Source organism: Chrysemys picta, chromosome 11 (assembly GCF_011386835.1).
Source record: "Chrysemys picta bellii isolate R12L10 chromosome 11, ASM1138683v2, whole genome shotgun sequence".
NCBI lineage: Eukaryota > Metazoa > Chordata > Testudines > Emydidae > Chrysemys > Chrysemys picta.
The window spans coordinates 46,785,499-46,812,515 of record NC_088801.1 but is presented as its reverse complement, the minus strand read 5'-3'; the positions used below and the strand labels follow the sequence as shown (position 1 = coordinate 46,812,515).

Sequence of the window (27,017 nt, the reverse complement as noted above, 5' to 3'; positions counted from 1 at the left end):
ATTTATGTTAACATACTTTTTAAAACATTGTTTGACACTTCTCATCTGATTTCTTACATCTTTGTTAGTTTTACTTTCTCTTTCTGCATCTTTCCTTTCAGTTAGAAGAGCTAACTGGATGCTAAGATGTTTGTGCTGGAGGCAGTTGAGGAAAGTTACAAAACCTTCGTTTGGCTTGACAGCAAAACATGATAACCTCCTAGCACACCAAGTACTGAAACAGCTGTTCAGTGTAGGTTAGACATAATACAAATCCAAAGGTTCTTTATCATATTTCAGAGACTGAAATTCCCTAGTGTTCTCAAACTCTGCAGTTTAAACATTTCAGTACAGCTGTGTTCAGAAATGAGATTTTTTTAGAAAACATTTGGTGTTTTTCACCTTGTAATAATTGCTATTTTGTGTCTCAGGTGGCAATGAATGTATATGAGCTGTCATCTGCCGCTGGATTGCCATGTGAGATTGATCCTGCCTTGGTTGTAGCACTGTCTTCCCAAAAATCAGGTAACAAGTGATATAATCTTTAAAAAGTATAGTTAGCAATGCACTTTGACTCTTTTTGATGTAAAAAAAATGATCTAGAAACGTGTGCAGATGTTTGCAGTAGTAGGCAAAGAGCTGTAGGTGGATTATTGGCTCTTCTGTATTGCCTCAGATGAGCCATGTATATTGCCAGGTGAATTTTCCTTTGGAACTTAAGCATTTGCTATGCATGCTGCATAAAATGCACTCATATGTAGACTGGAGTTTTGTGAGCCAGCTGCATTGGGGAAACTGCTGTAGAAATGGATAATTGGTGAAACATGGATGAATGTAATGTAGGGTTACCATTCGTCCGGATTCCCCCGGACATGTCCGGCTTTGAGTTAAAAATAGCGTCCGGGGGGAATTTGTAAATGTCCGGACTTCCCCCCATGCAGAGTGCGCGCGGCTGACAGGGCAGCCGGCCGGATGGTGCCACTTACATGGGGCTCCGACAGCCAGAGAGAGCTCCTCCTCCGCTTCCCCCTCCTCTCCCCTGCAGCTGAGAGCACTCCCTCCCTCCCTGCATTCGCAGATCACCAGCCGGCCGTTCGCACCGGCAGTCTGGAGCTCCTCCCCCTGCTCCTCCTCCCCGGCACGCTGGTCTGAGCGGCAGGGTAAGGGGGCCAGGGGGTCGAAGAAGGGGCAGGGAGGTTCTGGAGGGGGCAGTGAAGAGACCGGGAGTGGGGGGGGGAGTTCGGGAGTTCGGGGGGGGCTTTCTTGGGGTGGGGGTTTGGATAAGGTTTTGGGCAGTCAGGGTACAGGTAGGGGGTAGGATCTCAGGAGGGGGCAGTTAGGGGACAAGGAACAGGGAGGCTTAGGTAGGGTGTGAGGTTCTGGAGGGCAGTTAAGAGCAGGGGTCCCAGGAGGGGTTAGGGTGACCAGATGTCCCGATTTTATAGGGACAGTCCTGATTTTTGGGTCTTTTTCTTATATAGGCTCCTATTACGCCCTACCCCCGTCCTGATTTTTCACATTTGCTGTCTGGTCACCCTAGGAGGGGTAGTCAGGGGACAAGGAGCGGGGCGGGTGGGGTGTTCGGGAGTTCTGGGGAGGCGGGGGGCTTTCAGGGGGCAGGGGTGGGGAGAGGGATCGGAGCAGTCAGGGGACATGAAGCAGAGGGGTTTAGATGGGTCGGGAGTTCTGGGGGGGACTGTCAGGGGTGGGGAGTGGTTGGATGGGGCGTGGGAGTCCCGGGGGTCTGTCTGGGGGTAGGGGTGTGGATAAGGGTTGGGGCAGTCAGGGGACAGGTAGGGGGTAAGGTCCTAGGGGGCCAGTTAGGATGTGGGGAGGGTCTCAGGAAGGGGCAGTCAGGGGACAAGGAGCAGGGAGGCTTAGGTAGGGTTTGGAGTCCTGCGGGACAGTTAGGGGCAGGGGTCCCAGGAGGGGGCAGTCAGGGGACAAGGAGCGGGGGGAGGGTTGGAGGTTCTGAGGGGGGGCGGGAAGTGGGACGGAGTGGAAGGGGCAGGGGCGGAGCTCCTCCCGTCCTCTTTTTTGCTTGCTGAAATATGGTAACCCTATGTAATGCCTTTGGGGGAAAAACTGTATTCATTTAAGGAGAGGAAAATATTGGGTTGTGTTGAGGATAACAGAAGGCAAATAGTCTATTTTTTGATTCACAGTAACTATTAAATCCATTCCTCTCTACTTTTAATGTTTAAAATGTCAGTTAGATTTTACGAAGCAGTTAATAAACCAATATTGTGAAATATATGAAGGTTGTGTTTTATGCAAACATTAACATGAAGGCAGACAAAAACGTTTAAAATTATGCCTGTGAAAGCATCCAAGGCATGTTGGGACAATTTCAGATTCTACGGCATTCATTTTAAAGAGCCATTGCAAATCCTTCCAGTTTTCCAATTTTTTTGACTGACAGTATGCGTTTAGAGGGGTAAAAATAAATGAAATTCTTAAAGATGTTTGGCAGATATTCATTTTGTTCCCTATGTTTCTTATCAAACTCTTTGATTATTCCGTACAAAAGACAAAGCTGATGAAACAGTGGTAACACAAATCTATGAGTACTTCTTATTTGCTTTGTTCTTGCTATTGGCTGGACGTCTATATAGCATGAACTGTTAGAGATCCTATCTAAAGTTACTTTTTTCCATTTTCTCAGTAGGGATAGAAAACACACTTAAGTTCCTGAAGACATTTGTCACTATTATTTTAATAGTAAATCACATATTGGGTTCAAACTACCTGAATGGCTTTTTAAAATGTCATTAGTAAATATTTAACATTTGTGTGATTCTGATATCTCTTCCCTGGGTAGTTCTAGCTACAACATATTCTAGTAACTATGAAGGAGTTAAATTGTGTAAACAGGACATAGCATTTTATTTTAGCTCATTCCTTTTGGTGTTGGGGTCTCGTATTTTAATTCCCATTTATTTCTGCAGTTGGATGGAGTGACTTACTATCATCAGTTAGTCAATACATGCTGACCATTAATAGTGTGCTAAATACTGTAATTCACTACTTGACTTTTTTACCTTTATAATCCCATTAAAGGTAGCAGCAATAATATTTTAGAAAATGTGACATGAATCATGACAGACCCAAAAAGGCAACTTTCTACTCAGTTGTCATGGGATAAATCCCAGAGTAGCTTTTAAATTTAAGGAATTTCTTCTTAATTTCAGAAAATATTAGTCCAGAAGAAGAATATAAAATCGCCTGCCTTCTCATGGTCTTTGTGGCAGTCTCCTTGCCAACTTTAGCCAGTAACGTGATGTCTCAATATAGCCCTGCCATTGAAGGTACTATTTATTTGGTGGTGTTACATTTTTGGTATTAATATTTTCTTGTTGAAATATTTTGATTATTAATCTTTTAAGTGTTTTTTCTCAAATACTTGCTCTTTGGAGTAGCAAAATTGATTTATATTTTATTATCATATGCGTTATGGTGGATGGATCTAACAGTCAGGTTGAACTGAATCTAAATCATGACAGAAACATGATTATAAATTTTTTAAACCATTTACCTTAATCTTGTTTTGAAACATGATGTATTAAAAATGAATATAATCCACTTGAAATTTTGAAGACTAGACATAGTCCCAGAACAGGGGTCGGCAACTTACTGCACGCGTGTCAAACACAGTACGCGAGCCGATTCTGAGTGGCACGCAGCTCCCTGCCGCAGTCCCGGCCCCCAACCCCACTCAGCCCCCCGCCCACGGCTCTCCCCTGTGGGGGCAGGAGGCAGAAGCTTGGTTCTGCGGCAGCCAAGCTCCCCACCTCCCCCGCTTCTTCCCCCAGCCTGTGCTTTCCTGCCCCGCTTCCTCTCCTTCCCTGGCCAATCAGCTGATGGCCCTAGCGAGGGGGAGGGGGAAGAGCTGCAGCGTGCACACAGCTCCGTAGAGGAGGCAGAGAGAGGTAGGGACGGAGCCTGGGGGAAGGGGGTGGAACAGGGTATATCCCTTCCAGCCCCCTGCCATGAGCCGCTCAGGGCAGGAGGCTGGGAGCACCCCCACGAGCCGAGCACCCCAGCCTTCTGCCCTGCACCCCCCCCCGCCCTGCACCCCCCACCCCAACACACACCCATCCCTCTGCCCTGCACCCCCCCACACTCAGCCTTCTGCCCTGCACCCCCATACCCCCAGCCCTCTGCCCTGAACCCCCCACACCCAACACACACCCAGCCTTCTGCCCTGCACCCCCACACAACCCCAGCCCTCTGCCCTGAACCTCCCCACCCCAACACACACCCATCCCTCTGCCCTGCACCCCCACACACTCAGCCTTCTGCCCTGCACCCCCATACCCCCAGCCCTCTGCCCTGAACCCCCCACACCCAACACACACCCAGCCTTCTGCCCTGCACCCCCACACAACCCCAGCCCTCTGCCCTGAACCTCCCCACCCCAACACACACCCATCCTTCTGCCCTGCACCCCCACAGCCCCAGCCCTCTGCCCTGAACCCCCCCACACTCAGCCTTCTGCCCTGAACCCCCCATACCCCCAGCCTTCTGCTCTGAACCCCACACACCCAGTCTTCTGCCCTGCACCCCCCACAGCCCTCTGCCCTGATCTCTGAACCCCCCCACACACACCCCAGCATTCTGCCCTGAACCCTCCCTCTGCCCTGACCCCTGAAATACCCCCCCTCCCCAGGTCTGGGGTCCCGGCTGCAGGCCCTGATCAGCCCTCTGCCGGCCAACGTGAACAGAACCCCAGGCTGGCAGCGAGCCGAGCAGGCTGGTGGCATAAGATCAGCATTTTAATTTAATTTTTAATGACGCTTCTTAAACATTTTGAAAACCTTGTTTACTTTACATACAATAGTTTAGTTATATAATATAGACTTATAGAAAGAGACCTTCTAAAAACATTAAAATGTATTACCGCCACGCGAAACCTTAAATTAGAGTGAATAAATGAAGACTTGGCACACCACTTCTGAAAGGTTGCCCACCCCTGTCCTAGAATATGCACTTTAGGAGTTAAACATTAACTCACACACAAAGCAGATGACCTAAAACATATTTTCCACTTTGATTAGTGTAAGAATTTATATGATTAACATATGTGTTGTTTTAGTAACTGTTAATTTATTACTGCTACTTTGGATTTGTGCCCATTCTTATGACTTGATAGTTTAATATCTCAGCTACTAAGAATAAAATTATTATTTTTTAAATCTAGAAGGAATGAATTGTAAGTAGAATCATCTTCTAAGGAATCTTTCGCTACTTTCCTTTCCTATTAAAAGAAAAGATCTTTTCCTCAAGGAAATTTTGTTTGTAATCCACACAAAAAATGTTTAGCTCTTTCACACAAAACTAAGTTTAACAGAAAAGATTGTCAAAACTGCTCCAACACACATACAAATCACTTTTCAACAGTTCAGACTTTCCTTCAGTGCTATGTACCATGGTCCAGATAGGAATATGTGGCATCTGTGTCCATTCACTTGACCCACAGAGTTTTCTTTATTGGTCTTTACCAGAATCTGCTCTGTATCCTGCACAGGACAAAGCTTAATTAACATAGGACATCTAGCGTGTCAATCATTTCCTTCCCCAGCTTTCCCAGAATTAGTAGAAGTAGCAGGGGAAAGGCCAAATTTTCTTTGAATATCAAATTAAAGAAAACATAGTATGTAATAATTTAGATGCACAAGATCCTGTGTTTCAAATCTTTGTGTGCATAGCTGGCCACTTGTGCAGTACAACAATTACGTCTGCAGACTGATTGCAATTGCCATGTATTATTATGTACACACAAATTTTTGTAGAAATTTATATTTCAAGCTTCTGTTTAATTCAACAATGTTAACTTGCTTGATGGGGACATATTTTCTTTAATCTTCAAGGTGTATAGGTATGTACTCTGTAACTTTTAGTTAGTAAGTGTAGAGTAATAGTCTGAGCTCTGCACATACATCCATCTTTTCTGGCATTATCTGTAATGAACAGAAATTAAGTGTAGCTAATGACAAATTTAAATGTGAGCATTTTACTTAGATGAATAGGGGGAACAATTCATAACCCTCAGAGCTATTGCATCAGGCGATCTGCAGATTTGGAAAGCCAGAAGTGCATTGCTTTCCATTTTGGGAGGCTTTTTTCAAAACCGGTAAGGGCTAGAAACTGTTTCCAGAGTAAATGTTCAGGGCACAGGGAGGAGAGAGGACCAGAAAGTGTGCTAAAAGAGAAGAGACAGACCAAGAACCAGAGAAGGGAACTGCGTCATGGTGACAGGCCTGACTCTCTCAGCTGCAGTCTAAGTCTTACTGCAGTGGAGTGGCTCATATATAGTTTTGAGAACTTCTCTTCAAGATGAACAGGACTTGTGTACATTTTGATAAATATATTGCATTAGAAAATAGCCTGTGTCACCAATTTCTCTTCCAATGGCAATCTGACTCTTCCATTTAGCAGCTCTGAGAAGGAGTCAGGCAAAGGTGATGGCCCTAAGAGGAACCCTTTAAAGTGGGGAAAGCTGGAAGTGCATTAACTTTCCCAGACCCTTTAAGTGATCCTACCCAGAGCACAAAAAAAATCTATATCCGGACTTGCCACTGACTGTACAAGATCAGAAGGATAAACACATTGAATTTGCTATAGGCTCAGGTGGATGCCTCAGTCTCGAGACTGAACAAAGAAGAGGTTTATTTTTGTCAGGGGGGCAAATCTCCTTTACCTGGTGGACAAGCAATCCTTGAAGAGAGGGACTCTGTCTCCATGGCCTGCCTTGGATATACAGGGCTTCCTTTTCTTGGGTGACTAATCTGAGTTAGTCAAAACTAAAAGCAGGACACTTAACACTTTTTAGATGGCTTTTGTCCCTTCTTTTATCACTTTTTCCCCTTCTGTGTTCTACAATCTTGAAGTGTAGCATCTGGCTTTGGATGTAAACTAGAGATTCAATCTCATTTGTGCTGTGCTCCTTTTAGTGTCGTTCAGCTTTGGCAAGATCCTGGATATGGCCCTCTAAAAAGTTATAGACTTGAATTAGCTTCAGTTCCCAAGCCAAGCAAAAGAGGGAAAATGTTATCGCAAAAATACAGACTTCAAGATATTCTAGTCATATCTGAGTGACTCCCATTTGTTTATTCAAGACCATGGGTTCCTTCTATGTCTCCTGGCAGAGAGCCAGACCCAAAGTAAGCTTCATATTTGCTCCTGCTAACAGAAGACTGAGATATTGACAGTTAGCCAAATTTCAAACTAATTGCCAGAGATTAATTTTTCCTTAAAACTTGAACAAGTCACCTGCTGACAGATGAACAGAGATCATTCATGCCAGTTTCACAGTCAGATTCTCCTTCCCTGTCTACCACAATGCCTCTTCACTTATTTCCCTCTAGTCAGAGAAGAAGCAATCTCTCTTGGTCTTGACATGCAAACTGTTCACTCCAAAAGCTGTTACTAGTGTTCCCCCATCAGAGAATTATTGACAAAGTTTTAGAGGACAGGCTGTTTAACACCCTATCCTTGACTGGTCTCCTCTCCAGATGTGTGTAAAATCCAGATTGAGAATGGAGGTCCTTCCCCTGCTTTATTCAAGAGCTCTCTTTTGCTCCACAACCACCACATGGAAAATGAATAATCCTGTGCTCATTGAACCTGAAAGACGCCTGTGTGTACATGCCCATATGCCCAGCTAGTTACAAAATCTTTCATTTTTGCAGAAACTTAAGTATTTTTCCAATACCTGGCTGTTACCTTCATTCCAAGAGTTTCTGGGATCTTTCCCAAGCATGGTGATAATCATAGCTCTTAGGAGGGAGGGGATTTGAATTTTTCATTACCTATATGATTTCATGTTCAATCCATATAATGTTTAAACACTGAAATCATCTCACCTTGTGATTTTTAATGATCCTTACAATGGCAGCATAAGGTGAGCCTTTGTTGTAATAAATGTCTGTTATTTTTAGTATGTTACATGCAGCTTACCTGCAATATCGAAGTAAAATAGAATAGTGTATTTCACTGTATTAATTCTAAACATGTTTCCTTTATAAGCTCTTTACTGAATGTGGCCCTGAGGTCCAAAGCACTCTCACAATTGCTAGCAGATTTCAAGTAGTTCACTGCAAAACCTTGACCCAGTTGCAGTTACGAATTATGTTCCTGTTGGCTAAAACATTCAAAGAATCATTTGGTTTTGAGAAGTGTTGCTAAAGTAATAACATGTCTGTTTTTGTTTAGGGCACTGCAACAACATACATTGCCTGGCAAAAGCTATCAACCAGATTGCTGCAGCTTTATTTACCATCCACAAGGGAAGCATTGAAGACCGTCTTAAAGAATTTTTGGCTGTATGTACAATTTGATAACAGAGTTGACTGCTACAAAAATCAGACTAAAAAACCAAAACAAAACCCTAAACCTTTGTTGCAACTCAGACTTACCTTTTAGATGTACAGTGATCACTATTAAAATCTTCAACATATTGCCTTTGCAAACAGATATTAGTGTGGTGTTCCCCATGCATAGAACAGAGTGCTACAGTAATCTTCATTGTAATAACATGTATAAAGATTTTAATAGAAGTGACTCCAATTGATCTGCAATATCTTTTTGCTTCTTACGTAACTGTACTTTGTTTAGTATTGGTAGTTATTTTCCCTTTAGTCTTAAGCTAAAGAGAAGAAGGCTAAATTATCCACAGTAGTGTTTTCATAGTTTTCATTTTCGTTTGGAGAAAATCAGATATGGGAACACAATCAGTTGGTTAATCATTAGAGCTGGATGAAATTTTTCAGGTGAATGGTTTATTCACCGAAAAATGCCGTTTCAGTGTATCTGAAACCATTTGCTAATTCAACCCAATAGTTCTGGCCGGAAAAAAGTTTTTCAGAGTCAGCAGAGTGAGTGTGTGCGTGCACCCTGCCACCCCCCAACCCCCCATAATTAACTTTAGTCATGTGCGTAGGCACTGGGATGTGGGAGACCCTGGTTTGAATCTCCACTCTGGAGCAGGGACTTGAAATCAGATTTCCCGCCTCCCAAGTGAGCATCCTAACTACCATGCTATAAGCTAATCATCTTTTTGCCCGATTCAGAGGAGGGGTTTGAATCTACATCTCTTACTTCCCAGGTGAGTGCCTTAATAACTAGGCTATAGAATCATCATCACACTTTTTGGCCAGTGACTGCTTAAAAATTTGTACAAAGTGGAACAGTTTCAACAGGAGAGATTGAGAGTAACTTGCTCTAGAATAGCCTATAGCTTGAGGGAGAGACTTAGCTTCAAGTCCGTGCTCTAGAGTGGGGATTCAAACCTGGGAGTTCCACATCCTGGGCAGAGGCTGTAACCTCTGGGCCAAAGGTTATAAAGAGACTCAGTCGTACATGGGTGTATGTTTACTGACCCTGAAATGGACTTTTCCAATTTGCTGACTTTTTTTGCTGGCCAAACCAAAAAATCAGTTATTTACCCAGCTTTCTTAGTCATAAGTATTTCTTGAAGATCTAACCTTTTTATTAAACTTTGTGTCAAGAGTAGATAGTTGTACTTTATTCTTAGGAAGTTAATCTCTGATTTAGTGGTCTACAGATACTTTCAAAATTCAGATTGAAAATGTAATTATAAGGAGCTACCTATTTTACTCTCATTTATATTTAAACTTGTTATAAATTGTCTTAATTTTGATACACAGAATGCAAATGAATAGTACAGTCTTAGATGTGTATAGATTAAATGTGTGATATTACAAGAGGTGGTTAAACATCGGTCAGTTGATATGCTATTACATGAAAGTTAAACTTGAACCTGAAACTCATGTAGCATTTTTGTAGTGTGTGTGTGTATGTATATGTGTGTGTGTGTGTATATATATATATATATATATACTGTAATTACACACGTGTGTGTGTATATATTAAAAATAGAGTACATGATCTTCTAGATTGTAATGCAAGATTGGAAACAGAGTTAAGTATAGTGTATGTGAAATCAATGTTTATATCCTTATGAAGCTCTACGAGATTTTCCACAAGATATATTATACTTCCAGTTTATTATATGTTAGTCTGTCATAACAAGTAACCTTAGCTGACTTGGTGTATCTTTTGGATTGTACTTTTGACGTTGAAGTTCTGTTTGTGCAGTAACCATTAGGTGGAGTATAGGGCTCTAGAGAGCCAAGAAAACTTGTGTAAAAGAATTAATGGTGTCCTCAGGGTGAATTGGAGATCCAGGTCTTATCTGTGATATGTAATGTTTTCGATTAGTATATCTAGATTAATCCAGAACAACCTGACTCGCCATCATGCTCAAAAATCTGTCTCCAACATTTATCTGCTTTAGGATCAGATCTTTGTAACTTGTCAAATACATAAATCTGTGGTTTATGGTTTGGGGATTTTTTTGGTATTAGTTTTAGCATACTTCATTGTGTTTTTAAAATAGAAATTCATCTTAAAAATTGGCTCTCAGTACTTCAGAGGTACATAAGGTTAAAATGACAGACTGCCAAGTAGATAGTCTGATCTAAATTTTGAAAAATAGCCAGTGATTTTGAGTGCCTTTGTTTTTGGATGACCAACTTTAAGAAATGTGGTCAGAAATGACAGCCTTACTTGGGCATATTAAACATATTTTTGTGTGAATTTGGGGAGGCAGGAATCTGTCTTTATCTTTAACAGTTAGAGAGGTATAGTGAGCAGTACATTTTGCAAAAAAAAATTCTCACTTCTGGGAATGCATTGTTATTTTGTGGAAGAAAAAAAGCATCTTAACCCATTGACCTCATGAGTTGATATTGTCTGCCGCAGCTGCTGGTAGCAAAAGATTAAAAGAAAAATGGTCATGTCAAGTTGTATATGCTTGACAAGCAAAGGAAACCAGTGCAGTTTCATGTGATATAAAAACATTTTTCCTGCAAGAATTTAATTTTTGATCATGTGATCTAGAAGGTACACCTGTTTTCTTTGACTGCTCAGACTGTAATAACAGTAGTTTAGTCACTGACCTTATTTTATTCAACTTGGTGTCTTCCAAATTCTTATCTTTAAAGAATTTTTTTTTTCACGATTAGCCTGAGAAGGCCTGGAGCTCAAGAAAATATACTGTGGGAAATAATTATCTTCTGATAAAGGAATGTACTAGATAACCTAATTGCTCTTACCAATTGAAATTAAATATGGAAATGTTCTAAAAGATTTTTTGAAATGTGAATACTATCACCTTAGACTAAAAGTAGACTTTTTTTTTTCTTTTAGCAAATGTATTAACCTCTTTTTTTTTGTAAGGGATGGTGATTCAGTCTTCAAGAATATTTTAAAGTGAAAATTCCCAACTCAGAAACTTAGATTTGTGAGCAGGTATTAGACATGGGGCTGCTGCTTCATTGGCATGTACTATATCTTGAAAATTCTGCTTCTGGAAGTTGAACGAATTTTATTTCTTCTTTGTATATTCTGCAGTTCATGAAAATAAAATTAACAGTTCATTTGTGATCAAAATATTTTATTGAAGTCTGTGACCCTGATCCTGCAAAGACTTAAGCAGGTGCTTTCATTTTTGCTGTATCTGGGCCTTTTATCACTGAAACAAGTAGTTTGGTTTGCCTACACTTTAACCGGCAATTGTCATAAAATAATAATGTATGCATTTGTTTAATTATATGTAGTATTGGAATTTGAGCATTTGGTTTTATTTGTTTTTTCTCTCCACCACATCATGACCCGGATATGGAATGATAAATTTAAAAAAAATTATTTGTATTGATTATGCAAGAAGAGTATATAAACTTGCATACATGTTGGAAGGAAAAAATTGGTCAGTGACAAAACTGCTGACTTTGTGAAAGCCAGGATTTCACCTAGAAATTCTGTGCAACAACCTTGTTTTTTCTCCCCTCAAATATACATGTCAAACACTGCTAATCAGAAACTCCTTCGATTTGTACAAAAAATGCACATGCCTAGCAGAGCAAAACACAATATGCAGAAAGCATGCTTGTAATGTAGTCATGGTATTTCCTTTCCATTATGTATTATTTTGTACTAATAACTACACTGGTTAGGGAGATTAGTTAAAAGAAATGTAACAAAAGTAGCAAAAACTGATCAACTTAAAATAGAGCACAAAAATGATATGATATTTTTAAATGTTTATCGTTTTTCAATAATTTTTTGTAGCTTGCATCATCTAGTCTACTGAAAATTGGTCAGGAGACAGACAAAACTACTACAAGGAACAGAGAATCTGTTTATTTACTGCTAGACATGGTAAGTTCTCATGCTCATTGTTATTCCTAACAACAAAGGCCTTTTTGACAGACACCCTTGCTATTGTAACTCATCAACCAATAGAAATACTTTTTGACATCATGACAATAGAATGACATTAAGAACTGAAGTTCTTTTGATTTTTTTTCTCCAGTCCCTCCCCACAAGTATTTTACTATTGAGTATTATCTTTCTCTGTGTTGCCTAGAAATGCCAGAAAAAGTTATAGCAGTATTCAAGTAACTTTCACAATTGATTAGTGGATACAGCTTTATATTGATGTCACATTAAATTAGTGCAAATTAAACAGTGAGGATAACCCATGAGACAGTCTGCTCTGAGCGTTTCTTTTAGTGCCACAAGTCTGTTTGAAATATTTGCAACTAGCTTTGAAAAGATTTGTATCTGTTTGCTTAAACTTTGTACTTGAAAGGACTTTGTGGGATGAACATGCTGCAGTATTTACCTTTTCCCTTTTAAGCCTAAGAAATATAAATGCTGTTGTGATGCAGGCTGATCAAATGGTGTAGATGGTTCTCATCAACTTGATACATTTTTGGTATTTTTCAGATTGTGCAGGAGTCTCCATTCCTGACAATGGATCTTTTGGAGTCTTGTTTCCCTTATGTCTTGCTGAGAAACGCATACCATGCTGTCTACAAACAAAGTGTCACATCCTCTGCATAAATATCTACTTACTAAAAACTTAGCACGCATCTATGTTGCCTCAGTTTTACCTGTAAACTGTGGAGCTCTTTTACTTTATGGCCTGACAAGCAGTTTTGTGGATTATAAACTTTCTTCCATAAGGTTGTATTTCTGATCAGTGGTTTCTTAATATGGTTGTACTACAATATGAGCTTGATTGATTTTAGGTTGCACATTCATGGAAAATACTACTTTTTTTTTTATTTTTAGAGTATCGGTTATCTCTAAAAGAAAAACACTACTTCTGCTATATGTTTTTGATATTTGATCATGCAAAACCATAATTGCTTGTTTATTTCCAAGAAGAAAAATGGATTTAGTGATTATTTTAGATAGTGTTCTAGTTTTCATCTGTGTGTAAATTATTTCATATAGGGAAAGTTATAATCTGTACCTATTGTTCTTATTGAAAACAAGAATTGGATGTGCATTTCTGTGAAGTAATTACAGCATTTCTACTTTCCTTTATTTTGAAACATTCACTAAACTAAGTACTATGACACTATATAACATTAAAAATGTTATAGGACTGCTTATCCTTAGACAGCAATCCTCTCCCGATATTCTTAAACAACAGCAAGTGGTGTTGTTTGTATAAAGCAAAGTGGGGAAAATTTTTAGAGTAACTTCCATGGTGCCGTGTTGGCATTAACACTACCATTGTACCCTGATGTATAATAAACATTCTTACACATTTATCAGATGTTGATAAAAAATGTTAGCCCTTAACCACTTTTTATATGTTTTAAATTTTTGAAATTCAAGTGTACCTTCCATAACTACAATAAACACTAGACTGTATTACATGTTGGTGAATTATTTTTAATGTAAAATTACAATTAAAATCTTAATGTATCCTAGCACATTACGTTTTAACACTGATCTTGTGCATTACTTTCCCATTCTCAATTGATTAAATATCAGCCCTTAATCCTTTCAAGTGAAGACTTTTTTTAATATTCAGCTTTGTGTAGCGCTCTACAGTAGAGCAGATAACTTATAAAAACTTCAGAGGAAGGAATTTTAAAAACACATGAAACCTCAGTTGAATGCCACTGACCTTCAACTTTTCATTTTACAAGATACAACAAGAAAAATGTATCTCTGGTGCATACCAACACCAATTGCACCTATAAGGGAAAAAATGCCCTTCTAAAGAGTAAAAATTAAAATAATTGTAGAATCTGAGAGAATGCTGCTAAAACCATGACATCAAACATTACTGAACAAGACAGATATATAACATCTGTTTTTGTCAGTCATGCAAATTGGCATGCAGGATAGAGTTGGCTCATTTGGTTTGCCAGATGGTTTGCTTTTTGATCAGCACCTTAAAGGTGTGGTTCCCAACAGCTCTGACTCTGGACATTGTATAGGACCCTGTTCTTGGACGCAACTTATGTACACACAGCTAACTTTTTCTGTGATCAAAGAGCTGTTGTGTGCTCATAGTTTATAATCGTTTTTTCTGTCCAAAAGAAAACAAGCCAGTGGAATGAAATAGAAATAATAAGGAAGTAGCACATTACATCCATATTAATTACTTATTCAATCTATTTTTAAAACTAGGGAAATAAAAATGTTGCTTTTTATATTGCTTATACAGTATCATAACGTAGATAAGTTAATTGGTTTATGAAGAAGTTAGATGGGAGATCTGATGCAGCTTATTAGTTCAGTACCCTAGTTTTAAGATGTCAAAATTCTGTTGTCTAATATTAATTAAAATAGCTCTTGATTGAAGTGCAGTATGTTTGTGGAAAAAGGGCTTCCAATTGACAACAGGTCCTGCATGTCTCGAGCTTTGCTGTCAAAATCTGCTAAGGAAGTAGCACAGCTGTCTATGGGGGGAAGAGGGGAAGCTTTGCATGTTTAATGGTTGCTTTGATGTTAATCAGCCAATTCTCTACTGGTCTTTTGGCAACTTATCTGTGTCGATGGTATTTTAAATCCTAACATTCACTGGTCCTGATTACTGCACATGTCCCTTCTCCAGTGTAACCAGAGGTCGCTGAATTTTACTGCCAGGAAATCATACCTGGTTTGGCCACACCCTTTCTAGGGACTCTCCTACACACCTGCCAGCTGCAAACACTCAGTCATAAAATTGTGGAAAATTTTAATTTTTTTTGGCAGGTAACAAGCTTGCTTTCTGTGTTAGACTTGCCAACATCTGACCCTCAAGGCAGTATTCTGGTGTTTACAGCTTGTCTGTGACTCTTAATGGGAGCACGCCCTCACCACACTGCCTCAGTACATCACAAACCCAGCAAGGCAGCATTATTAGGCCAAGACTGGAACACTCGCCGCATGTGAGACCACACTCCCAACCACTGCTGAGAACAAGTTAACACTGAAAACATGCTCCCCTGCCCACTGAACTTCACAATGCGAAGGAAAGGGGACTCGGGCATGAAGGAGCATCATCCCATCACCGCACCATGAATACTTCAACAGAATACAAGGAATGTGCTGAACAGACATCAAGTGAGGCAAAGTACCACAAAGGAACACAGCAAAAATCTTTTCCTACCAAAGAAAATATGTGCAAAAGATATGCATATTATTAGTTAGACCTACTGTAACATTGGGGAAGGGATAGCTCAGTGGTTTGAGCACTGGCCTGCTAAACCCAGGGTTGTGAGTTCAATCCTTGAGGGGGCCACTTAGGGATCTGGGGCAAAATCAGTACTTGGTCTTGCTAGTGAAGACAAGGGGCTGGACTCGATGACCTTTCAAGGTCCCTTCCAGTTCTAGGGGATAGGATATCTCCATTTAAAAAAAAAAAATTGGGGAGGGAAGAACGTAATCAGTTGTCCTCATTACATCACGATGGCCCAAGCCACCAAAGAAATTCTAGATAGCAATGGCAATAAAAACGCCATTATTTCCACCACTCAGACATGAACATAGCCAAAGATGACTCCTGCTTCAAGAAATAGAGTAGTTCAACTTGATAGTTTGGAAATTGAAAGGAGAATGTTGGCTGAAAGAGATGATTTAGGCAGTTGCAGAAAATGTGATTTCATCCAAATGCCCTTCATCTAAAAAAAGCTTTTTGCCACAGGTTTAACCTTTGATGTAAGGAAAGAGGCTTCAACGTCAGGAGACCAAGTATTCCAACACTACAAGAATTATTCTAGGACAGTCTAGTGCTCTTGTCCTTGAGCCAACCAGATGTGTCTCCTACAACAAATACTCTCTGCAAGAACTACATAAATTCTAATTGATTATTCCCCCAGCCAGATTTCTAAAAACAGAATAGCCTCATCGAAGGTTGATAAATGAGTTCTGGTGCTTCAAGCTGTTACAATCACATTTGAATCCATGACTGCAACTTATTTGTCTCAAAGCATTTGTGACAATCGTGTGTGCAACATGAGCTGTCTATACACAAACAGTCGTGTATGGCTCACAAGACTTACTCCAAACTCCAGGCCCTTTTATAAACAAGGTAAATTGCTCTTTCAATGCAAACAAGATTCTATAACAAATTGTGGCACAAAGTCAGCACTATTAATGCAGCTGAATTGCTCAGCGGCTGTGAGGCTTTCTGTTCGTGTTTTTTACTCAGTGCAAAGGGGCTAAATCTCTAAAGTATTCTCTGGCAAGGGGGATTAAATGCTGCATCAGACTTTTACGTGGCCTGTAACCAGACTGCTCACTCAAGAACCACAGGTGCATCCTTCGGGGGGATGAGGGGGGGCATCACAGGCTACATCTAAGGAAACAGGTCTGTAAAGCCCCAACAATTTTTCTATGCTAGAATTCATGTCTATTACACTTAATAAATTATCTGCCATGGTGATTCCTTTGGCAGGCTTTTTAGGGCAGTAAGACTCTTTTGTTCTAATCACCCTTGTACTTCATCCCTCCCTATGGGTCTTTACTGCTTGTTATTTCTGAATAGGCAGGACTAAGGGAGCAGTTATGAGTTTGAATAGAAAATATACTCCCTAAAATCTACTGTCACTCTTCTATCCCAGCCCACCTGCCTTTTGCTTACTGAACCACGTTTAAGGAAGTGGAGGATGGTGTGACTCATACAGGTACATGAATCATGGCCAATGCTGAAGCTGTTTTAGCCTAGTCTCTATGGCCCTGTGGATAGTATACTGCACTTGAACCCAGGAGACTTGGATTTCATTTCCTGCTCTGCCATTGGTTTGCTGGATGACCTTGGGCAAGTCACTTTCTTTCCTGTGCTTCAGGTTCCCCAATTGTAAAAGAGGGATAATTTTATTCCTTCTGAGATCTATGGATGAAAAGTGCTCAGAAGTTAGGTATTACAGAAGTTCTTATACTGCCCTCAACCTCATAGTATCTAAGTGCTTTCCAGTAATTTATTAAGCAATATTAGGAACATCTGCTTCATGTGGTTAGTTCATTCTTCTCCCCAGGGGGAGAATTGTGCATGCAGTGTAGTGTTTGGCTTTGGTAGGGTATTTTATATATGTAAATGTTGCTAAGTGTTTGTTAGAGAAGGCAGTTACCACAGGCTAGCTTTACCCTTGTGTTAGTCTACATCTACTCTACACACCACTTTTGGCAGCATGTAGGGTACGTGTAGCTACATGCCACACTGAAAAGTAGGCTTCACCCCTGCTGCAGTGTGTAGCTACACGTGTCGGTGAAAGGCACTGGCAGGAGGCAAGGCAGCGGAGAAAGGCTTCACAGCAACTCCCTGCTGTCAGAGCCTTTCACTAAGACTTTCTCCCTGCCAGGATTGTTAGCTGCAGTGAGGAAAGGCTCCAGCAGTGGAGAGCTGCTGGAGTATTTTCTTCAGTGGGGAAAGGCTCAAGCTCAGGGAGCTTGCAGAGCCTTTCCCCAGTGCCAGGGCTGGAACCATCCCCTGATGCCAGTCTTTTCCTGCAGAGGGGAAAGAGTCCAGCAGCTAGGAGGCAGCAGGACACCACACTGCTAAAAATAGTGTAGATTTGAAGGCAAGTGGAGAACCGTGTAGGATATGTACTGAGACCTTGAACTTGACCCACTAATCTATGGGAAGCCAGTGTAGAGAGCAGAGAAAAGGGTAGCGTGATTAGCTCTGCTTGTGTATAGCAGTGTTATTTTAAAATATAAATTTAATTGCTTCAACAGAAGTAAAGTAACACATAATATGTGTTTACAAAGCCATGGAAAAGCGAGAAGAGGAAAGACATGAATGTCGGTATTTCAAAGGTATGCCTGCCATCTTGCAGCGTGTACTGTAAATATACCTTATGCCAGCTTGACATGAGAATTAAGAAAGAGAAACATAGGAAAACTTTTGTGTGAGGAGTAGTGTGTGTTTGAAAGGTGAGATCATGGAAGGTTCAGTGGTGTAAGATAGGAGTAGCTAGGAAAGATCCAGATGTTCACAAGGTTTGGACCCATCTCATTGTGGTGCTCCTTAGGTAGGCACAACTTTGGTGTGAAGATGTCTTACAGCACTTTTTGGAGAATTAGTCTAGATTGCCTTTCCTTCAATCCTTTCAATCAGGATTAATTAAAAGGTATTTGGCATCATGTCAAAAGTTTAACTTAATTCATCATTTCCCAGAATTCATCCTCCCAGAGTTCTTAAGTATGAGACACTCAGACTGTTCCTCTCTGGTTGGCATGAAACCAGCCCCCCAATTATCAGTTCACTTTGGGGGGGGGGAACACCACAGTTTGCACACCAGAGATCTGCTTGGGAAAAATATAGGCAAAAAGTTTATTTAATAGAAAAACCAGAGATTCAAAGAGGAAACAGGGAAAGCAAATGTAGAAGTTACATAGTAAATACACATAAAGACGCAATCTCAGGCATCACGTTTCTATAATAGATCAAATTCCTTTTCTAATACAAGTTATTGCCTTAAAACAGTTTCTCAGTGCACCCCTCCTTGCTATTGAAGGGATCCAAGATTCACAGTCAGCCTCCTGCCTCAAGACTGTCCCTCAAGTACTAGATAAAAACCTTCATCTCAAGCCTGTTTTTAAAAGACATTTTCCCTTTCCCTCCCTTCCCTCCCCCCCCCCACCCATCTCACTGTGACTGTTTATTAAAAGTGGGGGAAATTCCCTCTTGACTTGATAGCTGGGATGTCTCAATGTCTTTCTGTTAACTGTAATGGTCCATCATGATCTTTTCCTGGGCTGGACAATGAATATTTACTGGAAGTTCCTTTCATGTGAACAGCTGACTTGAGAGGTGCCTCTCCCTGTTTGACTGCTCACCGTCCTGCTGTGAGGTGTAGCTGAAGTTGTGGTACAGGTTATGAGCCCAGTTTTCTATATACACAAATACATAGATTCCTAATCATAATGTGTATACCAGTGATACTCAGGCTGAAGCTCGGGAGCTGCAAGTGGTTCTTTAATGTATCTCTGCAGCACATATTAAAACACTGTGATTTAACTATTAACTAATCTACATTATTAGCCAATTTGGATGCTTTTACTATGTTATTAACCAACTGGAGAATACTTGGTCAGTCATTTTGCTGTTAGAAATTTTTTGAATATATATAAATGAAACAATGAATTCACATTACTGTGGCTCTTTTGGGTAATGTTGATCACTAAGTTGTCTCCTGAACCACTGATGCCTGATTATCACTGCTGTATACATAGCTCATAATGACCATCGAGTGGAGAACATTACAAGCTTTCATATAAGAGCTTACTCAATATACTTTTATTGTCCAGTATTACAATCAATTAGTTTTACTGCTCATTCTTGAGGTTTGAACCTTCTGTTTGCCCTTTGGGGTATCTGGACCTGCATTGTCACAGCAGTATGCTAGTTTGGCTTCCAATACAAAGATTATAGCAGCATACGTTTGCATAATAGCCATTTGAAGCTCGTCTCATATTGTTTTGATTAGTATAACGTTGAGTCAGAATTCATTTGATACTGAAAGCCATATCTTCAGCAGGTGCAAGTGGGTGTATCTCCTTTGACTTCAATGAAGCATTTGATCCACATGAACTGAGGATCAGGCCCAGAGTTTGGTAAGATGGTCACCAGATCTCTTTCTAATCGAGCTCCTTGGACACTCCAATTAAGCACCAGGTTAGAATCATCCAAAAATGTAAATTTCTGCAGAAGGATTAATCATGACTGGTGTGGAGAAAGTAAATAAGGAAGTGTTATTTACTCCTTCTCATAACACACGAACTAGGGGTCACCAAATGAAATTAATAGGCAGCAGGTTTAAAACAAACAAAAGAAAGTATTTCTTCACACAATGCAAAGTTAACCTGTGGAACTCTTTGCCAGAGGATGTTGTGAAGGCCAAAGCACTAACGGTTCAAAAAAGGACTAAATTCATGGAGGATAGGACCATCAATGGCTATTAGCCAGGATGGGCAGGGATGGTGTCCCTAGCCTCTGCCAGAATCTGGGAATGGGCGACGGGATGGATCACTTGATGATTACCTGTTCTGTTCATTCCCTCTGGGGCACCTGGCATTGGCCACTGTCAGAAGACAGGATACTGGGCTAGATGGACCTTTGGGCTGATCCAGTAGGGCCATTCTTATGTTTAATGAAGAAAAGAGAAATTGCCTACCAATATCCTTAAGGTATTTTTTAACAATCTACTGCACAAGTTACAAGTTTCTCCATTCTGACCATTTGCTAGAAAATTCATCTTGGACAGGTGAGATTGGAACTGAGAGCAGTCCAAGCACCAACCTTTAGATCATAATTTTATGGTTAGGTGCTTGTACCTCAGTGTTAATTTAACTGAAATGAACTACTCCTGTGTCTGTAGGCTGCTGATGTATCAAATCCTAAACTAGGAGGCAAAGTAAAATTAAAAATGACTAGCACTGCCAAGTAACTGTTATATTACAGTATAAATTATTTGAACCAAGTAGAATCGGGGGCATTGAGAGCACTGGCAGTTACCAGAAGCACTGGAGCTGAGGTGGGAAGCAGACAAAACCACAGGGAGAAGGCAGTCAAGGAAAAGTAGTAATCAAAAATCCTGTGGTGGTATTTTACAGCTTGGGAAAATATATTTGTATAAAGCTTTATCCTAATGACTCCAGCACAATGATGATTGACGGTAGTGAGGACAGAGACCTGGATCATTGTATGTTAGGTTAGGTTTTAGTGTGTAGATTAATTAACTAATATAGATAAGTAGTTTTAAGTCACGAACCTTGATCAAGTTTATTCCCATCCATTAGATTTGCAAATATTTGTATGTATGCTTGCTGGCTCTTCTGCTAAAAATGGTTTGTATTTCCAATTTTCATAAACAAGCCTGTGGTTGCAGGGAGGAAAATAAACAAGCAAGCAACGTTCTATATACAGTATATAACTGTGGAAAAAATTAGGCTGGGTAAAAAAAATTGTCCAGAGGTTAGATTTATAGATCTCGTAACAGAAATGTCAGGAATGATCAGAAAATGATCTCTGTTTGTAATAATTGAAAATAGATGCTGAAAAAACATGCCAACTGAATTTTGTATTTTTTGTTTTTAACTGAACCAAGAAGGTTTGTTTATATATCAGGGAAGTAAGATAGGGTGCTTGGCAGCAATCAGCAAACTCCTCATCAAATTGTTTGCATTATAGTTTTAGATATAAAATAATTATTACATTGTGAGAAAATTAGGTAAAAGGTAAACATGATTTTAAATAATTTCCTGGGTCTGATCTTTATTCTGCAAGCTTTTAAGTGTGGGGGGGATTGGGGCCCAAGACTGTAAAGTTATTAAGATCTCAAATTACCCTTAGAAACCCCATTTTTGTTACAAGCACCAGCCGTGGCCCAAAGAGTAATTGAGTAATTGTAAATCACCAGATATACTGAACATTGTAGAATCATGCAATAACCTGGGAGAGCCAGTGAACAGGGACAAAACTCTACAGGAATGAGGAATTTAAAGAGACAAGGACCTTATTTTTAGATTGATATTAAAAATATGTTCTGGAATAGTCCCAACTGTGTATAGCTAGTAGTTTTTTAATTGTGTAATAGTCTTTATCATCAGTTGTTACTGTACACAATCACTGTGTGCGTCTAATTTTTGTGACCCTCCCTGAATTTACATCCCCTCCTCACTGTTTTCTCTATCCATAAATAAACTGCAAAAGGAAGGGCTTTGTTAATCCACATGAATGAGTGGAAACCCATCAATAATTTCATACTCAGTGCAGGTTCAGGGAGCAGCATCCATCCGGTGCACTGAATGAAACGGGCCCTGTGGAAAAAATGGTATATGATCGTGTAATTCAGGACTGTATCATAATACATATGCACAATGGGGACAAATTAAAGTTGCACCGGCCATCTTAATTCTGGCATTTCCTAACTTTGGAGAGCTTGACCCTGCAAACTTAATGTTCTTTTAATGTAGTTATTTTTATATAATGTTATTTATTTTAACAAACTGTAGTTTAGTGTATAGTTTATAAACTTCCTAATACATTTTATAGAAGTAGTGGAGTCTTGGTAATAAGAAACCTTAGTAGAGGATTCTGCTACTAAGCATTTACTGGTCAAAAGGAGGGGGGGAGAGAGAGAGAGAGAGAGTGTGTGTGTCAGAGAGAGAGAGAGACAGGAAGAGATTGAGAAAAATAAGATTTCTGTAGTACGCTTAAGTGAGGCTCTTTGTAGAGATTGAAAAGAGCAAAGTACATGCACAAATACTTACCGCACATATGTGAACGTTGCGTGCTCGTCTTTAGACAGACACAGTGCTTGAGCCTGTGAGTGCTGAGCTATCAGCTCCCAATAAAGTCGATGGGACCTGAGGGTGCGTAGCACTTTGCAAGATCGTGCCCCTACAATAAAATTTAACTGTACCATGAACTCTGATTTTAGAAATTGGTTTGATCTGGCATAAAATGCTGCTTTGCTCTGATAAGGTGGTGCTGGTGCAAATGAGGGCAGAATTTGGCCCTGTCATTGGGTAGGGAATAAGTCTTAGTAATGGCCTGCAGTGTGTTTTGGTTTGGGTTTAATCTGAAATGAGTTCTACAGAGGGCACATGTGGAAAAGTTGCACAAGACATAACCATACAAGCTGGCCATCTTTGCCTTATATCCCTGTCCTGTTAGCAAGCAGGGGTTGATAATACTGACAAAGGGTTAAGTAGGTTCTGCTGGACTCTCTGAGCTTACTTACACTTGGGGGGGGGAAAGGTGTATTTTTACATGTGCTAGCCAACATGTTGAAATCCTAGTGTAGACAAGGCAAGTTTTAGTATTAATATGTGTTAGCTAGTTGAGGTAAACCTAGATGGGAGCCTAGGATTTACCTTGATCAGTTAATACATACTCATCTTGCCTTGTCTACACTAGGATTTTAACCTATGTTAGCTATCATGTGTTAGCTAAAATGCATCTTTTTCCTGCTAAAGATGTGGCTACTGAGGCAGATGGCTCATTACCCCGCCCAGATGCAAAGGAGATGGGAGTAGCTCTCTGAAGGGAAAGAACTAGAATGTGAGCTGAGCAGCAATCCTTTGGTCAGGAGCCCCAGGAGCGGGCACGCATAGAAGAAGGCTTCCACTGAACTTTGTTGCCTTTTAGGGTGGCATTTTCAAAAGCATGTAAATAATTTGACTTTCATGGTGATATCTGGTTGTAAATCATGCAGGTGCTTTTGAAAACCCCCTCCTTAGTGTTCAGAGTCAGAGGCTCTACAAGGTGTGTGAACTCTGTTTTAGAACAGTTTGGGAAAGGTACCTGCTCTAGCTCTTGGTAAACAGAACTCTCGGTTCCTTGAGATTACAGAACTTCGTTTACTTTAAAACATGCAGCCAATTTACTGTTGCTCTCAGGAAGACTGCCCTCAGCTAGCCCGGATGGGTCCCAACTCAAGACAACAATAAACATTAGTTATGCAACTGAAAACATTTCAACTAATTGAATGCCACCTCATTAATGTGACTTTGATGTGCTGCAGATCTGTGTGAATTCTAATCTACTGCTTGGCTTTTATCTGTCTGGGTTTATTGGAATGACATAAAAGCTGATTTTTTTTAAACATTGTTAATTAACGCTGTATTTTAAGCTTTGGTTAGGTTGTTAAAGGAAATTGTTTCATCATGTGTTAATCACTGAGGCAACTTTCCCCCCTAAGGAAAAAGCTTAGGAAACCCTGAACTTTGTCCCCTTTTGTCTCTACCCCTTCAATGGAGATGCAGATCCTAAAGTATTTAAATTGTAAATGTGAATCAGATTCCAACAGAGCCCTTAGGGGTTTATGTACCTCAGTCAAGTTATCAGAACAAGAATTGTGTTGATGACACTAATTAGACTGTAGTAAATACAGTTAAGGATTGTGGATTGTCGGTCTCTGACTTTGCACTGAAGAACTGATATATTACAACAGACCAATGATCTATTGGAGAGTAATGGTAGAACTTTAAAATGGGAAAATGTAGAAGATTAGAAAAATCTTCCAGTCTCTCAAATCTGTTGGCTTCCGATGATACTCAACCTTGCAATTAGGTCCCCAAGTTACATGCAAAGATGTTTTTGGTAGGGCACAAAATTTTCCACAGACTGAAGTCCTGATTCAGCAAATGTTTAAACATGTGTTACTTTACTCACCTTAGCAGTCCTACTGAACTAATTGGTGCTACTCATATAAATAAAGTTACACACACGCTTGTGTTTGCAGAATCAGGGTCTAGGCATTCATATAAAGACTTCATTGCAGGTGTTCAACACCTCTCAAAATCAGGCTGGTTTTTTTAGGCATCTAATTTTAGGCACCATTTGAAATTTTTTCACTCACATTTCTAGACCTTGTGGTTGCAAAGATAATGATCCAAATGTAAACTGAATATAACTACTTTGGCATCAATGTAGATTGCACTGGGAAGTGTTCTGTTCATATTACATTTTCAGCATGAACATATAAATAAGTTGTTCTGATACACTTTTTAAGTGTGAAATTAAAAATGTCTGCCCTGAATGTAAATACATCTCTTGTCCAATTAAATTTACGTAATCCTACCTTCCCCCAAATTACCATTTACAGTAATATATAGGGAATTGTATAACTTTTTTTAACATGAAACAATACAAAGGTTCTGAACTATAAAGTAGTGGGAGAAAAATGTGACGGGTTTTGGGTCACAGCTGAAAATTTGGATGGTGTCAGAATCACACACAGAGTTTAACAACTTCTTTGTCAATTTATGGAATGATCTCCCAGGTGAAACGGTCGAAGTACCATCAGTTGTCAGTTGACACATTGAAAACTGTATTTAACAAGACACTGACGTGGCCTGGGATTTAGCAGAGTTTGGAGACTAAAACCCAGATTCCATTATCAGTCAATGGGATTTAGGCTCCTAAGTGCCTAAATCACTTTTGAAAATGGCTCCGAAGTTATTAGGCATAGCAGCGCTGAGCACTGTAGGGCCTAAATACCTTTAAAAATCTGGACCTAAATAAATTCCAGTTACACTGTAAAATGGAGCAATTCTTTAACAATGTTGAGACACAATAATGAAGCTACTGGTCCCTGGCAGCTGTGTTTGGGACAAAGGCAGGCCACTTGTCAAGCTTCTTATTCTTTGATGAAAGTTTCTTCTGTGTGGCCAAATGCCACAAAAAGCATACATGCCACATAAAGACTCTTGCTGTCAATGTACACAGGCAAACCAAAACAGATCGCTGTGCCCATGTTGAAAATCTGCATTACAGCTGACAAACCCTAACAAGAGATAAAAATCCATATGTGGCTGCAAAATCTGGGAGAGTCACAAGCACCTCACACTGTCATCCTGCCAAATTAGACATGTACGTGTGTGTGTGTATATATGCCACGTACCTAGAATAGGCTAAAGTAGACTCTTTACCAGCATGTTCTATGCTCTTTTGGTGCACAGAACTGTTGTCGATGTCAATGAGCCTTTTCAATGTTTGTCAATTGTGTGTAGAGCTAAATGTAATTGGGCATGCTTCCAAACCCATAATATTAATTTCACTAGTAACAAAGGATATGGAGTTCTAGGGCAAATCACGTTCTTCCTGACTTTTCAAGGAGATAGATGTGAGCAAAAATTAATATGAAAAATCTGAATCTGTGATGCATAAAGACCCAGAAGGCACAGGATGGTTAATAATGAACAATATGAAAAAATACAGGTCTGAAAAAGATCATATGAAAAGAACCTTTTCTTATTCCTTTCTATTTGTAAGTTGTCCAAGGAGAAGCTTGAAAGATTATTAAAGTAAGTTAATAGTCTCCTGTGCTTTGTCTACCTGAGGGAGCTGTAACAAAACCTTGGCTGGAACAGGAAATGTATAATAAATCCCTTTTTTATGACTCTGTAAGTCAATGATTTTATGGTTTTAGTAACAGCTATATAAAATATTTTGTTTTTTCTGGATACACAAGTAAATTAAATTGTAAGTAATACTAAGATCATTACAGAAAGGCTCAGGAAAGTGAAAACCTGTTCTGAATACGTGCTGTTGATCTCAACATGACCTTTTCTTATTAACAGTCTGGGTCTTTATGTACACATGGATATAGAAAATACTACACAGATTAAAACAGAAATGGTTGGAATGGACAATTGGTTGTAGCAGACAGATTTCTAAAAGCAAAAATATTGTATTGGATGTTTTCCTTAGCTAGAACTTCACACAAAATGTGTTTAGCTCTTTAGAAATAGTAGCCCATTACCAAGGTACCTGGGTCTCGTATTACTAAAATAATCACAAATCAACAAAATATAACAGAAAACCATGATTGCTATCAAAACACCTTCATTGGCTAATGTTTACAAGATTGATCGTAGAATCTGAATCTAAAGGTAGAAAACACCTGGTATTGTCATGTTAGCACCTGGTCATGCTACTGTAGATTGTTCCTACGGAATGTTAAACAGGGTGGGTGTTTTGATCAATTTAAATATAAACATGTTAGGTAACTGGATCTTCATCCCTTCCCTTGGATAAGTATTCCACTGGCTAAAAGATTTCACTGTTGCATGTTTTTTCCTGATATCCAGTCTAAATTTTTCCTTTATTGATTTCATCCCATTGCTCCTAGTTGTATTCCAGTTAATTATGAAAAAGAACTCCTTTCCCTCTTTGGTGTTCACCTTCAGATATTTATAAACTATTATTACAT

The 27,017-nt window shown here is 39.8% G+C and overlaps 1 protein-coding gene across 7 annotated transcripts in view; it reads left to right on the top strand.

Moving 5' to 3' along the window:
- Positions 1-13,731, top strand: part of NCKAP1 (NCK associated protein 1) — a 119,281-nt gene extending 105,550 nt beyond the window's left edge. For all 7 annotated transcript variants that reach the window (XR_010591602.1, XM_008178293.4, XM_005306541.5 and 4 more), the window contains 5 exons: positions 411-504; positions 3,171-3,287; positions 8,194-8,303; positions 12,133-12,222; positions 12,793-13,731. Coding sequence is in view for 6 of the 7 variants with exons in the window: in XM_008178293.4 (XP_008176515.1) it covers positions 411-504; positions 3,171-3,287; positions 8,194-8,303; positions 12,133-12,222; positions 12,793-12,909 (528 nt within the window). In the remaining variant the exon portion in view is untranslated. The remainder of the gene's footprint in view (positions 1-410; positions 505-3,170; positions 3,288-8,193; positions 8,304-12,132; positions 12,223-12,792) is intronic.
- The last annotated feature ends 13,286 nt before the right edge of the window (positions 13,732-27,017 follow it).